This window comes from Notamacropus eugenii, chromosome 1 (assembly GCF_028372415.1).
Source record: "Notamacropus eugenii isolate mMacEug1 chromosome 1, mMacEug1.pri_v2, whole genome shotgun sequence".
NCBI lineage: Eukaryota > Metazoa > Chordata > Mammalia > Diprotodontia > Macropodidae > Notamacropus > Notamacropus eugenii.
The window spans coordinates 725,915,828-725,929,163 of NC_092872.1; the positions used below are offsets into that span (position 1 = coordinate 725,915,828).

Sequence of the window (13,336 nt, forward strand, 5' to 3'; positions counted from 1 at the left end):
ACGTCCTTCCCTAGGCTAGTGATTGCAGATAGTCATTAAACAGGGCTACTTCTGTAATGGTGGCTTTTAAGGAATTTGGAGCTAGTTTGATACAGAGATAGGAGAGGCACCATATTGAAAAGGGGACCTGCTCTACTTATTCCATGATTTTTCCTCCTCAACATCCAAAAAGCACAGCTGTGAAGTAGTAATAGGTGGTACTTTGACTAACACTTGGAGAAAAGCCTGCTTATTCTCTGCCAATCCTCTGATTGAAGATGTCTAAAACAGTTGTGTGGGGGTTGTGGAATAGGCATAGATATCTGTGATCATTCATGGTCCCTCATGCCTTCCCCATTTGCTTCATTTGGTATGGATTGCTTTCATGGATCATTAAGGTTCTGATCAGGCCTTGGTCCAGAAAGTTCTCGCTGCACTTCCACATGGTTCACCCTCAGAAACAGACCTGGCATTAGTTACCAGTGGGACTGGCCCTGAGGACCAGGGGTCTCCGCAGCTGATGCCTCTCGCGCAGGCTGTTTTCCCGCAATTAGAACATGACCTCTGAAGAGCAAAGGCTGGTTTGTTCTTTGTCCGTTTCTAACTCAGAGCTCGACTCAGGGCTCCCTCTCCAAGAGACCCTCCTGGCTCCCCATCTCATGTAGTTGTGAATAAGCTGGATATTTCCGACTCTGTATCTTTGTATTTCTCTGATCCATTTAACTGGAATTCATCCTTCTAGAATGTAGCTGATGTAGCTGCTAACTCTCTCCATCAGCTCAGCCCACAGCTCCCTCTGTGTCATAGAAAAATGCACCACCTTGTTGTCAGCCTTGTAACTATCCTCTCCTGGCTTCTCAAGGCTGGTCTTTGGACATCAGTCGGGAAGCCCGTGCCTGCACCCTTCTCCTCAGAGGCTTTCATGCTGTTTGTAGGATCTGCCGACACTAATGCCTCACTGGCATACAAAGCAAGGCCCAAGAGGGCTGCTTTCTCCTGCTTTCCCAGAGCTTACCATCCCACAGGAGCGATCAGTGGGAAGTTGTTGGGAGGAGAGAAGGCATGTCGGCATCATTGCGGAGGGGCCTTATCCTCTCTGCAGAGCAAGTACTTCATCAGCTTCCTCACTGTTTGTGGATTGAAAGGATTTTCATCTAGTTCAGGCAAGAAGACCAAGGGCATAAGGCTGGGCCAAGAGCTCAGCATTCTAGAGCACAGTCAGTAGCCTGAGATGTGGTTGGTCTCTTTGCGTGTGAGGTTTTAAAATATTCTTAACAGATACAGCTATGAAATAGTGAGGTGAGGGAATAAGCATTTATGTAGTAACTACTGCATGTCAGGCATTGTGCCAAGCACTTTATAAATATGATACTGCATCCTCACAACAGCCCTGTGAGGTAAACACTGTTGTCATCCCCATTTTACAGTTGAGGAAATTGAGGCAGAACCTAAATGACTTGCCCAAGGTTACACAGTGATTGTCTCAGGCTGGATTTTTACTCAGGTCTTCCCAATTCTGGGCCCAGTGCTCTGTACTAGAGGATGAGTATTCTGGGGGGGAAGTAGGGATGGTCCCTCATTGGCATGTGATAGAAGAGCTTCTAAAAGACATTCTGCCTTCAGGCTGCTTGTTTTCAATGAGAGCTGTTCAGAAGTGGGGTGGGCACCTCCTGTGGAATATAGTAGGTTTTTCCCTATCCAGGGATCTTCTGGCAGAGTCTGGATGACCATTCTCAGGTGTGTGATGGTGGGGAATTCCTAAAGCTTCTCCCTGCTCTGAAATTCTGGGATTCTGTCTTCTTGAGAAGATAATGCCCTACCATTGAATAATTAATAATCTCCTTTCCTTCCAGCCCTCCCCCACTTAGAGACTTTCTGGGTCTAGAAGCCTGGTGTGAGGGCTCCCCTGGCCCATTCCCCTTGGCTGTGAGCCAGAGGCACTTCTCCCTCTGGGGCAGGGGAGGTGGGGGGGACACCTATCCCAGGACGCCCACCCCCTCACTTCCCTTGTGCTGCAAATGGAGGCCCCTGCAGTTCTGTTTATAGATACAGAAGCATCCCCTGTCCCTGCCTTCCTCCCCCATCTCAGGAGAGCATTTCCCTTCAGTTCTTATTGATGGGCCCCAGGTGACACTGTTTGTGGCTAATGAGTAGAAACGGCTGTTGGGTGAAAAAGTGGATGAGTCCAGAAAAACAGGAAGGGGACGAGGGGTTATTGTAAAGGCAGCAGTGACAGTATTGGACAGGTGAAGGTGAACAGGAGGGAGGTGTCAAGGCAAAGCCCTCTGGGAAGCCTGGAAAGATGGAAGGATGGCAGTACAACAGAAATAAGGCTTTGGGGAAAGACAGTGAGCTCTCTGTTTTAGACTTGGCAAGTTGAGGATTTGTCTGGAGGATGTGTCCAGAAATGTGGGGTTATCCCCATGGACCCTAGAGGGCCCTGATGAAGTTACCAGGAGAGCCTTCATTTTGTTTTCCCAGCTAGATCAGAAATGGGGTGGGGACCATGGCTTTCTTTCTTTTTTCCTCCCATCCTAGAGTACAATTGCTCAGCACCTTTTCAACGCTCATTGAAGTCTCTTCTTGGTGGCTTGGTTTCTGTGGGTGATCAGAAAGGTGTTAAGCAGAAGAACTGTTGGCCACAAGGGCATTTTAGGAAGTTGAATCTGTCATTGGCATGCAGGGTGGAGAGATGGTGTCCACGAGTCTACCCAAGGAGCACGCCACATCCAGTGTGATGATAAGACTGGGCCAGTGATGTCAGGAAAGAAGGAAGGACAGTGATCCTTGAGAAATCTCGAGAGGGTGTGAGGCACAGACTGGACTGTCTTCATTTCCTTACAGCACAAAAAAATCTGTTTCTTAAATATCAGAAACTGAATGTGGTCCATGGGATTAATCAGACCTTCTGAGTCAAGACCTCAGGGCATCCGAGTGAAAGTGAATGGAATGAGGTGTTAGCTGCTCAGCTGTGTGCTCACTCAGCCTTCCACTACCCGGGGAGATTGAAAACTCCAGCAAATTCAGGCAGAGCATTTATTCTTAATCGTGATAGTAGTGTTCTCAGTCTCATGAAGTAATAAATGAGGGGAAGCAGTTTGTCTTAATTAATACTCATTGCTTGCACATAATAGGCAGAACAACTTGTTGATTAGAACCAAACAGAAGTAATGGGGACTACATAAGAAAGAAGAAATATGGGGCTGGATGGAGCCAGGAGGACCTGAGTTCAGATTCTGCCTCACTTAACAACTGTGTGACCTTCAGCAGTCACAGAATCTTCTCCCAGCCTCCGTTTCCTCATCAGTAAAATGGGGATTATAACAGCCACTACCGAGTTAATACATACATGCGTATACATATGCATATATATACATATATACATATATATAAAATACACACACACACACACGCCCACGCCCACGCCCCTAGATGGCGCCATAGTGCCCAGAGCACTGGGCCTGGAGTGAGGAAGATTTATCTTCCTGAGTTCAAATCTGCCTCCGACATTTACTAACTGTCTGACCCTGGCCAAGTCACTTCACTCTGTTTGCCTCAGTCTCCTCATTTGTAAAATAAGCTGCAGAAAGAAAAACAGTAACTCTCTCCAGTATCTCTGCCAAAAGACCCCAAATGGGGTTACTCAGAATTGAACACGACTGAAAAGTGACTTATGAGGCACTTTGCCAACTTTACAGCCTGTTACTATTAGTAGGAAGATGACTCCTCAGAGGCACCCCCTTTGGGGTCCTCTGTGTATGGCTCTCAGTGTGCTTTCTACAAGTAGTGGGCACTTAATAAATGCTACTGAACTGAATGAGGAAGCCATCATTATGGTAGAAGTGAGGTGACTTGGTGAGCTTGGGAGGACTTTATTTTCTAAAAATTCCGTTTCTTGCATAAGGGAACAAAAGGAGAGAACTCTCACTGAGGATCTTCATTTTCATGGTGACATCCCCACAGAGTTCAATATCTTTTTGACAAAAACAGCAATTTTTCTGTTTTTTCAAATTTAAAACAACTCAATTTGAAAGGTAAATTTCTAACGAAGGTAATTTCTGCAGTAACTAAAAAAATTATCTAGAACTGAGCTCAGTGATGTAATAAACATCAATAAACATTTAAGACGTCAGCTAGTCTGAATTGTTTTAGAATGTGCAGAACCCATCGGTGACACTTCCTTTTTCCTTTTACATACATTTAATAGTTAATTTGTGGAACTGAACATGCATTAATTTTTCAAATTTTCCTTTTTTTTTCAGAGATCTCCGATTTAGGTGAGTCATTCAGTGTTTGGGGATCTTTCAAGACTTTAGTTTGAAGACTTAAATGACCTTTTCGTAGATAGTGTGGACATTTGGAAAAACTAGCTTTTTTCTTAGGGCCAACCTTGATTCTAAGTCTTACTGGGATGTTCTGGAAATTCATGAGGGCCACACACCAAGCCTGCTCCTGAAATATCCAGAGTCATCTGGGTGACAGCAAAGTCCATTGATGTGTTTCTAGGGGAGAAATTTTGGGTTTTCTTCAAGGCTGTGGAAAGAGGGGAGGGCAGGCTGAACTTGTGGGTTTTGATCAGCAGTGTTGATGAAACAGTATATGAAGGCAGCTGCCATTATGTAATCAACCTTTGTATCTGGGAAGGTGTAACATGAGCTCTTGGAGAATGACCCGAATGCCCTCCACGATGGAAGGGCTGGCAATCCTGTCCAAGAAGCACAACGGGCTTATCACTCTAGAGAGGGAAGGACCCCAGAGGGCCCCCAGGCCCACTCCCTTGCCTTGAGGCGGGTCCCTAGAACTTATATTAGCAAACTCATCATGGTATGTTGTGAAATTTATCTTCCATTGGTTTTTAAATCTCCTTGTTTAGCTGATCAACTGTCGACTGATGACCTCAACTCCCTCATTGCACATGCTCATCGCCGTATTGACCAGCTGAACAGAGAACTGGCTGAGCAGAAGGTCCGAGAGCAGCAGCACATCGAGGCTGCCCTGGAGAAGCGGAAGCTGGAGGATGAGAAGACGTTTGAGTCAGCAGTGGCCAAAGCGCTAGAGCGCCACAGAAGTGAGATACAGCTGGAGCAGGACCGAAGAGTAAGGGAGGCTGCAGGATCTTTGTCGTGTGTGTGCGTGCGTGTATGCATGTGTGTGTGTGTGTGTGTGTGTATGTGTGTGTGCACAAATATCTGTAAATATATATACACACACAGAGCTAACTCAAAAATGGTTCTGGAGTCATTGTTTTGTCTGGAAATAGCTAATATCGATGCTCCATGAACCTTATGAACATTACACTTAGGAAGGGCTTAAATTGGTGGCCAAGGAATCACCTGATACTAGATGTATCACTCTGGGCAAGATACATAACCTTTGCCTCAGTTTCCTCATCTGTAAAATAGGAATAATAATACACTTCCATCCATCCCACAGTCATCGTGAGGATCAAATGAGGTCATTGAAAAGCTCTTTGGAAACCTTAAAATAGCATATTAATGCACTTATTACTTAGAAGGATAAACTTTTGGATTACGCTCATCCATACATTTAGGGTACCCGCATAGTGGAAAACTGCTGGTGTCAGGAGACATTATAGCCTAATGTTGGCTGGTGGGTTTGCCTTTGCTTTCAGGTTTTTGTATTTGGAGAATCTTCTGTGCCACATCCAAACCAGTTCTTTGGAATTATTTCTCTCTAATCAGGAGTATTTAGTTGGTCTCCTTAGGGATTTTACCATATGTCCTATGACTGAAAAGGTAGTGGCTCATTACAGGATCCTTTTTCCTGAAAGACCTGTGGTGGAATGGTCCCTTCACCATTGGGCTTGATTTTATAGGTTGAAGAAGTCAGAGATACGATGGAAACAGAAATGAGGACCCAGCTCCGCCGACAGGCTGCTGCCCACACTGACCACCTGAGAGACGTTCTCCGCATCCAGGAGCAAGAGCTTAAATATGAATATGAGCAGGTGATGTTCTTGGGGAGGGCTTGGGCCCCTGTGCCACTCTCATGCCCTTCCTGGATGGTAAGTGAGCTCCTCGGCCCCTATGCTACTCCCGTGTCCTTCCTTGGGTGGTCAGTGGGCTCTTAGGCCCCTGCACTGCTCCTGTGTCCTCCCTGCATGGTCAACAGCTCCTGGGCTCCATGCCACTCCTGTATCTTTCCTGGACAATGAGCTGGCTCTAGGGCCTCCAAGTCACTCCTGTGTCCTGGATAGTCATTGGACCCCAGTGCCATTCCCATGTAGGATACCCTGGATGGTCAGCAGGCTCCTCTCATTCCTCTGCTGTAGGTGTGCACTGGGGGAGATGATGGCTGGAATGTTCTAGGGGGAGGCAGTCAGAGATTGGTTGGTTTCTTTGCAACATATGATGCTTAAAGAGGCCAGCGCTCCCTTTTGAAAGTACTTCTGCTAATGCAAGTCTAGGCCTGTTAGTAAAATAGCAAGCCTGACTCTGAGGCTCTGCTGAGCTCTGGGGCCAGAGAATTTGGCTCATCCTCAGGCACCTCTTGGTGTTTTTCCACATCCTCAGCCAAAGTCTCCTCTTTGACTCCCACTCTTTGGGCTCACTTTTGACGACTGTGGCCAGTCCTTAGCAGATGGTCCCTTGACATGTTGGAGGTTGGCAGGGGCCCCTCTCTTCACCTCGGCCCACATCACTCTCCTTGGGCCAGAGTGACTTTTCCAGAATGTCACTCACCTGAGTCATGTGACCAAGGGGCTCGGCGTTCCATGCTCTTTTTGGACTCTTGTCAATACTGGGTTCTTGTCGATACTGTTCTTGTTTTCCTCTCCTGCTCAGTGAGGCATGAGCCAAAGTCAGCCCCTCCTCCCTTTCCCTGGAAGGTTTTGACTTGGCAGCAGAAGCCCTGAGTTCAGATCTTGTCTAACTAGGCCATATGGCTGCTCTCAGCCTTGGGGATGCCAGACCTGAAAGCTCCTGAGAAATGTTGAATAGTGCTGTCACTATCTGTTATCTTCAAGTAATCTGTACATCCCAGCAGTGCTCAGGGCTGGGTTTTTGGTGTGGTTGGAGGCCAAGATGTAAGGGGGTGATGGAGGAAATGGTTCTGAGGGGCAGGTGCCTGGGCTTCCCTGACAGCACATCCTACCTCAAAGTCAAGGGTGCTACCTGCAGTCAGCAGCATGTTTGGAATCTTCTCCTTCTGAAATATGTTCTGGCCTTTGCTTTTCTGGACAGCCGAGCCTTTCCTTCCTGACTTGCAGCATCCACTGTGTTGTCTGGGGGGTTGGTCCCTCAGTTTGTCATTGCTGCTGGACTTTGTCCTGCTGGCCTCAGGAACTTTGTGTCCTTGAGCGCAGCCTCCTGCCTGACCTACTGCAGGGGTGCAGAGTAGGGGGAGCACTGCGGGAGGGACCACGCATACTGACATCCTCATATCGGGCTTTTCTGTGGTTGTTTCAGGGCATTTCTGAGAAGCTCGCGGAGCAGGAGCTGCAGTTCAAACGCCTCAGTCAGGAGCAAGTGGACAACTTCACCCTGGACATCAACACAGCCTATGCCCGGCTCCGAGGGATCGAGCAAGCCGTCCAGAGTGAGCAATATGGCCGTGCCTGTGGGCCTGGCTTGGGCTGAGGGCTCGCTGCTGGCATCCTGGGCACAAGGGTCTGGGGTATGGGGGAAGAGGGTGGGGCTGGAGAAGGAGTATTGACCTCTGACCACTCCTTGGGCTGGGTGCCTTTGCCCAGGAAAGGAAGTGCTTGGACCCAAGGACCAGTAAGGGTGTGATCCTGCTTTGGTGGTGGATGTGGAGGACTGGTGTCTCTCTCTGCCCCTCCCTTATAGATCATGCTTCTCACTTTTCCTTGCAGGTCACGTGCTGGCTGAGGAGGAAGCCCGCAAGGCCCACCAGCTCTGGCTCTCTGTGGAGGCCTTAAAGTACAGCCTGAAGACAGCCTCAGGCGACGGCCCCACGATTCCGCTGGGCACAGCAGTGGAAGCCATCCGTGTCAACTGTTCGGACGAGTTTGCCCAAGCCCTGACCGCAGCCATCCCAGCCAAGTCACTGACACGTGGCATCTACAGTGAGGATGCCCTGAGAGCCCGCTTTCAGCACGTGCAGAAGCTGGCACGGAGGGTGGCCATGATCGATGAGACTCGCAACAGCTTGTACCAGTACTTCCTCTCCTATGTGCAGTCCCTTCTCATCTTCCAGCCTCAGCAGCTCAAGCCCCCAGCCAAGCTCGTCCCAGAAGACCTTAACACGTTCACACTGCTGTCCTATGCCGCATACAGCATGGAGCACGGCGACCTCGAGCTGGCTGCCAAGTTTGTCAACCAGCTGAAAGGGGAGTCCCGTCGGGTGGCCCAGGACTGGCTGAACGAGGCTCGTGTGACCCTAGAAACGAAGCAGGTGGTGGACATCCTGACTGCGTATGCCAGTGCCGTGGGTATCGGGACCACCCAGGTGCAGCAGTGATGTCCCATGCCTCTCTATGGGCAGTTGTCTCTTTCAAGGTTTGCAGCAAGGCTGGTGGGTGTGGGACTGAGGGTGGCCACCTGTCCTGGTCACCTGCCGCCTGCTTCCAGTTACTATCATGTCAGCCAACTCCAGGCCCTTCTCACACCTTATGTCACATTGGACGTGTTCGGGTTATCCTGACGGGGCCTTTGAATCAATCAAGATGATGTTTGTGATCCCGACTACTATTGATTTGGCCACTTGGAGCAAACAAAATAAAACACAGTGAAAACAGTCGAGTCATGCGTGTTGCTTTTCCCACAAAGGCCCTTTCTGGCTTCCTGTGGAGAACAGGGGTGGGGGTGAGGGAGGGGGAGACAGTGACATGATGTGAGGACACGCTGGGAGGGGGTTGTCTAATGAGCCGTGTCTGCCCCTTGTGGGGTTGGGGTCCTCAGCTTCTGTGGTTAGAAACTGCCCTTTGTGAGTCACCCAGAGTGAGGTTAAGACGGGGCTTATGGGAACTCCTAAAAATACATGACAAATCAGAAAAACAGTTGGCTCTTCCACACTGAGGGACACTTTCTCAGGTGTTTCTTCTCCCAGGAGCCCTCATATTTTTTTCCCAGGGCCCCCCCTCTTCTGGTGCTCTGGGTGTCTGGGAAAATCTCGGTTTCTATTTTACATGAAAGAGGAGAAGGTAGCCAGATAGGGCTCCTGACTGCAGCTCCCTGGGATTGTAAATCTCAGAACAGGCTCTGACCTTTGGCCTCCTTCTCTGAAATCCCAGGTCCTGTCCCTGTCCCCAAATTCACATTGGGTTGTATTGGGGTATAACTTTTTGGATAGGCAACATCATACTGACCAACTTGGGTTCTTGTGAAGCCAGCTGAGGCAGCCAAGAAATGCTCAGCTGTGCTGCTGGCCCTCTGACATTGTATCCCTTAAAGAGCTCCTGATCCTCCAGGAAGCACCTTGTGATGGATCCCTCTGTTGCTTCCTTGTACCATCACATGCCTGCAAAGTGACTGTCGCCCCTCCATAAAAGTGGGGTATAGCATCGCAGCCCCCTCTGCCTCCCTCCACTCAGCCAGATGTGCTTGGCTGGCACAACTCTGCGCCCTGACCTCCCAGGATGGGAAAAGCTCAGGACTAGAGAGAGCACCAAGGTGTCTCCTGCCTTTCCTTTCCCTTCCCTTCCCTCTCAAGGTTCAGGTTCTTGGCCCCACTTCTGAAGAAACAAGTTCCTTTCCTATTTCATCTTCTATTCCTTCATTGTGACTCGGGACATCCTGTCTTAACTGTTTTGTGTTTGTGCATACCTAGCACCTACTCTGTGCTTAGGAAAAATTTCGAATCCAGGGTCCTTCACATAGGCCTGGAACCCTCTGGATGTGGGTAGTCCCAGGCTGATGAATGGTTCACCTTTCAAAAATCCATTTGTAAACTCACATCCCATCTAGTCTCCCTGTCAGTGAACATAACGCTTGAAAACAAATTCCTTGACAATACAAGAGTAAAAAGTCTCATTTTAACATGATTACTCACATGGCTTCCCGTGGAAACAGTACTGCATTTGGAGCGAAATGACCTGAATTGAAAACCAGATACTGCCACTGTGTGACTTTGGAGAAGTTAGTTAACCTCCCTGTAGGGGGAGAGTTGGAATATATGGCCCTTGCCCGACAGCTGATCCAGTGCAAATTCTGACTGTCCCGGGAAGGCAGAAGCTGACGCTTTCCTACTGGTAGTTTTATAAAATCAGCTTCAGCCTCATTCCACAGCCAATGGCATAGGTAAGGCTAGCCTAGCTGCATGGACCTCACCTCCCTTAGGGTCCCGCATGGACAGCCCCCATTCCTTGGTCATTGGTGCGTTGATGTCTGTCAGGAGCTGGGTCGTTACCCAAAGCAAGGAGTGGAGTGGGATATGAAACAGTCCGGGTCATTTAAGTTCTATCTAGCTAATAGTTGTGTTGTCCTCTTGTAGAAGGTGGGGAGAAGGATGGGACAGCACAGGATGGGTGGCCAAGCTTGGGCAGACCCAGGAAGAGCACCTCATCTCCCCACCCACATGCCTTCAGAAGATTTGTTCTCGAGTGGCTATCTGTTTCTGCACTGCTTTTCTGGTCTACTCTTGTGGCGTCTCCCTGTACCTGTCTGGCCATCGTTCCCTGCTCTCACCTGGTCCACGTGGGGTGTTTATCATCCACCCTGTGCCTCTCCACTCCTTTTCTACCCATGCTCTTGACCTTGAGGATGACCCATCCCTCCTGGCGCTCTTAATGCTTCTGGCCCTGAGGGAATTCCCTTCCCTGTTTATTGTCCTGCCATGTGGGCATACGAAGGGGAGGAGGAAGGGTGGTGGCACTTGGGGAATTTAAGAAGCACAGTCCTCATCAGTGCTGGGGAGGAGAGAGAACAGACTAGGCTTCCTGGCAGCCTTCCTTCCGCTCTTCTCACTGGGCCTCTGCTCCTTCGGGAATCACCACACCAATTTCACCATGGGCTCGTGAAGAAAGCCCTTTGGGAGTCACCGTCTGCATGAATTCACAAGGCTTGAAGCCATTAGTGAAGAGCTGCTTTGAGACCCAGGGTCAAATCAGTTCTGCCACTGACTCAGTGGGTGAGATTTGAGAAGTGGTTTAATTTCTCTCAGCCAATTTTCTTATCTATAAAATAAGAGGTTGACCTATGATCTGAAAGGCACAGTAAAAAATGCTGGATTTGGAAACGGGGAACCTGGATTTGAATCCATTCTATCACTTATTACCTGTGTGACTGGCTAGGTCACTGACTCTCCCAGCCAGAGTTTCATCACCTGTAAAATCAGCAGACCAGACTAGTTGATTCTGAGGTCCCTTTGCCTCTAGGTCAGTGCTCCTAAGATTTTGTGCACAGGGTATCATGCCAGGACGTGAGGGATGCAAAGGGAAAGAAGCCCCTTTCCATCATCCCAGGGCTATAATAGCATGCGTTCCTTCTGTCTCTTGCATATGTCCTTTTGAGGGCTGAATCCATTTGAGCTGCCCTTGCTGAGGTGCCGATGAGCCAGACTTTGGGGTATGGCAGCGAAGGCCCAAGGGTCCCCAGGGGGCTGTACTAATCTTGCTGGGCATCATAGTTTTCTTTTTCTCCAATATGCTCACCCTGGCTATAAAGTCAGCATTTCCCATCCAGAAATCACTTTCCTAGGACATGGGATTCTATCCACATTTTATGATCTTTTCTAAATCCAAGGTTTATACCCATCATTCCTGTTTGCTCTGAGAAATTCAGGAAGACTGGGTCATTGTATCCCAGGCTTCTGGTCACTTCCTCATTGCTTGACCCACCTTCTGGAGAGCTTTCCAATGTGAAGGGCAACCTTCAGCCTGGATTTGCTTTAGCGTTGAGTGGGTCTGCATAGCTGTGGCTAAAAGTAAGGGCTAAGAGGTTTGCTTTGCCTGTGATGTCCACATCCCTCTCCCCAGGCTTTTATTAAACTGTATCCCACTTTTCTCCAACTCTACTCCCAACAGACTGTCCTTCACTGAAGCATCTCTCCTGTAATAGAGGGCAATCATACATCTGCATCTAGAATCTCTATTACGGGTTCTGCCCCCATCCCCAAAGGGAACTAGGCAGACGCTACTCACCCTCAGATCCAGGCCCACATTCTGTTGGCAGCAGCCATAATTCTTCCTCAGTATCCTCTTCTGTCCCTGCTTTAGTCCAACCCTGAGAGCCAGTAATCTCTTGAGAGTGTAGCCCCAACTGTTCACTGTTAAGAGCCACTGAGGGAAGGGGAGACTTATGGTTTCCCTTAGGCCACTTGGTACATTGTCCAGTTCTGTCCTTGGGCCTGATATGGTTCTGCCCAGCTGCTCACCTACAGCCCTTAGACAATTTAACCTCTTTTGCCTCAGAATACTTTCCCTACTCAACCCCCCCCCACCCCCCCAAGTCTAGAATTATTTGTTCTTTTTTTTAAAAGATAAAATTGGCTAGAAGAATGGACAGGGTTTGGATAGTCAGGAAGAGGGACAAGATGACACCAGCAGTGGAGACATGGTCAAAGGAAGGCAGGAATCCCTGGGATTCAAGGCCAGGATCATACCACCTAGAGCTTGAGCATAACAGAGTGTGTTACAGAGCATGAAAGAATGTGTAGTTACAAACTTTTTTTCCCTCTGAAAAGGTGCTCCCACTGATAATTTTTTAACTGTGAAAATACATGTGGGGCAGCTGGGTGGCAGAGCAGATAAGAGTGCCAACCCTCGAGTCAGGAGGGCCTGAGTTCAAATGTGACTACAGACACTCACTGTGACCCTGGCAAGTCACTTAACCCCAACTGCCTCCCTCCTCACCCATCCCCCACCCCCAAATACATGTAAATCTGAGGCTGGGTCTCATTCTCTATGCTGTCATGTCATCCTGCAGGTACCCTTTCATTCCTTTTCCCCAAAAGTCCTCAAGACTTGACAACCTCCAAATGCAAATATTAAACATTCCTTGTGAGCTGTGGGGGCCATTGAAAGTTTCTGAGCAAAGTTAAAAGTCCTGAACAATCTTCTGAGCAAAGTGTTTTGGGAAGAATAATCTGGCAAGGATACATGGGAGAGACTAGAGGAAAAGAGGTTGGTAGGAAGATGGTGAGAGTAGCTGAGGCATGAAATAAGGAACAGGCACAAAGGAAGAGAAAACTGGCAGGAGTCTCCAGGGACTGAATAAGGTGGGGTTGGGGAATTGGGAGACATCAATCACAACCTTGTTGACCAGGAAGGAGAAGGTTGCAGAGAAGAACCAGATGAGGGAAGGTGTGGAGAGTAGCTTGCTGAGGGGAGAGCGTTCTTTGGAAGCCCTGGAGATCACTTATGGAGATACTATAAGAGTTGAGAGAGGAGAGCCAGCCCCTTGGAAAGTGTGGCATTTGGGGGTGGGGGAGGAGGAAG

General features: G+C 48.8%; 1 protein-coding gene across 6 annotated transcripts in view; it reads left to right on the top strand.

The window, feature by feature from the left end:
• The window catches only part of IMMT (inner membrane mitochondrial protein), a 50,036-nt gene extending 41,339 nt beyond the window's left edge, over positions 1 to 8,697 (top strand). For all 6 annotated transcript variants that reach the window (XM_072636938.1, XM_072636940.1, XM_072636937.1 and 3 more), the window contains 5 exons: positions 4,242 to 4,256; positions 4,853 to 5,076; positions 5,816 to 5,947; positions 7,407 to 7,536; positions 7,814 to 8,697. In XM_072636938.1, the coding sequence (XP_072493039.1) occupies positions 4,242 to 4,256; positions 4,853 to 5,076; positions 5,816 to 5,947; positions 7,407 to 7,536; positions 7,814 to 8,421 (1,109 nt within the window). In that variant the 3' untranslated portion in view covers positions 8,422 to 8,697. The remainder of the gene's footprint in view (positions 1 to 4,241; positions 4,257 to 4,852; positions 5,077 to 5,815; positions 5,948 to 7,406; positions 7,537 to 7,813) is intronic.
• The last annotated feature ends 4,639 nt before the right edge of the window (positions 8,698 to 13,336 follow it).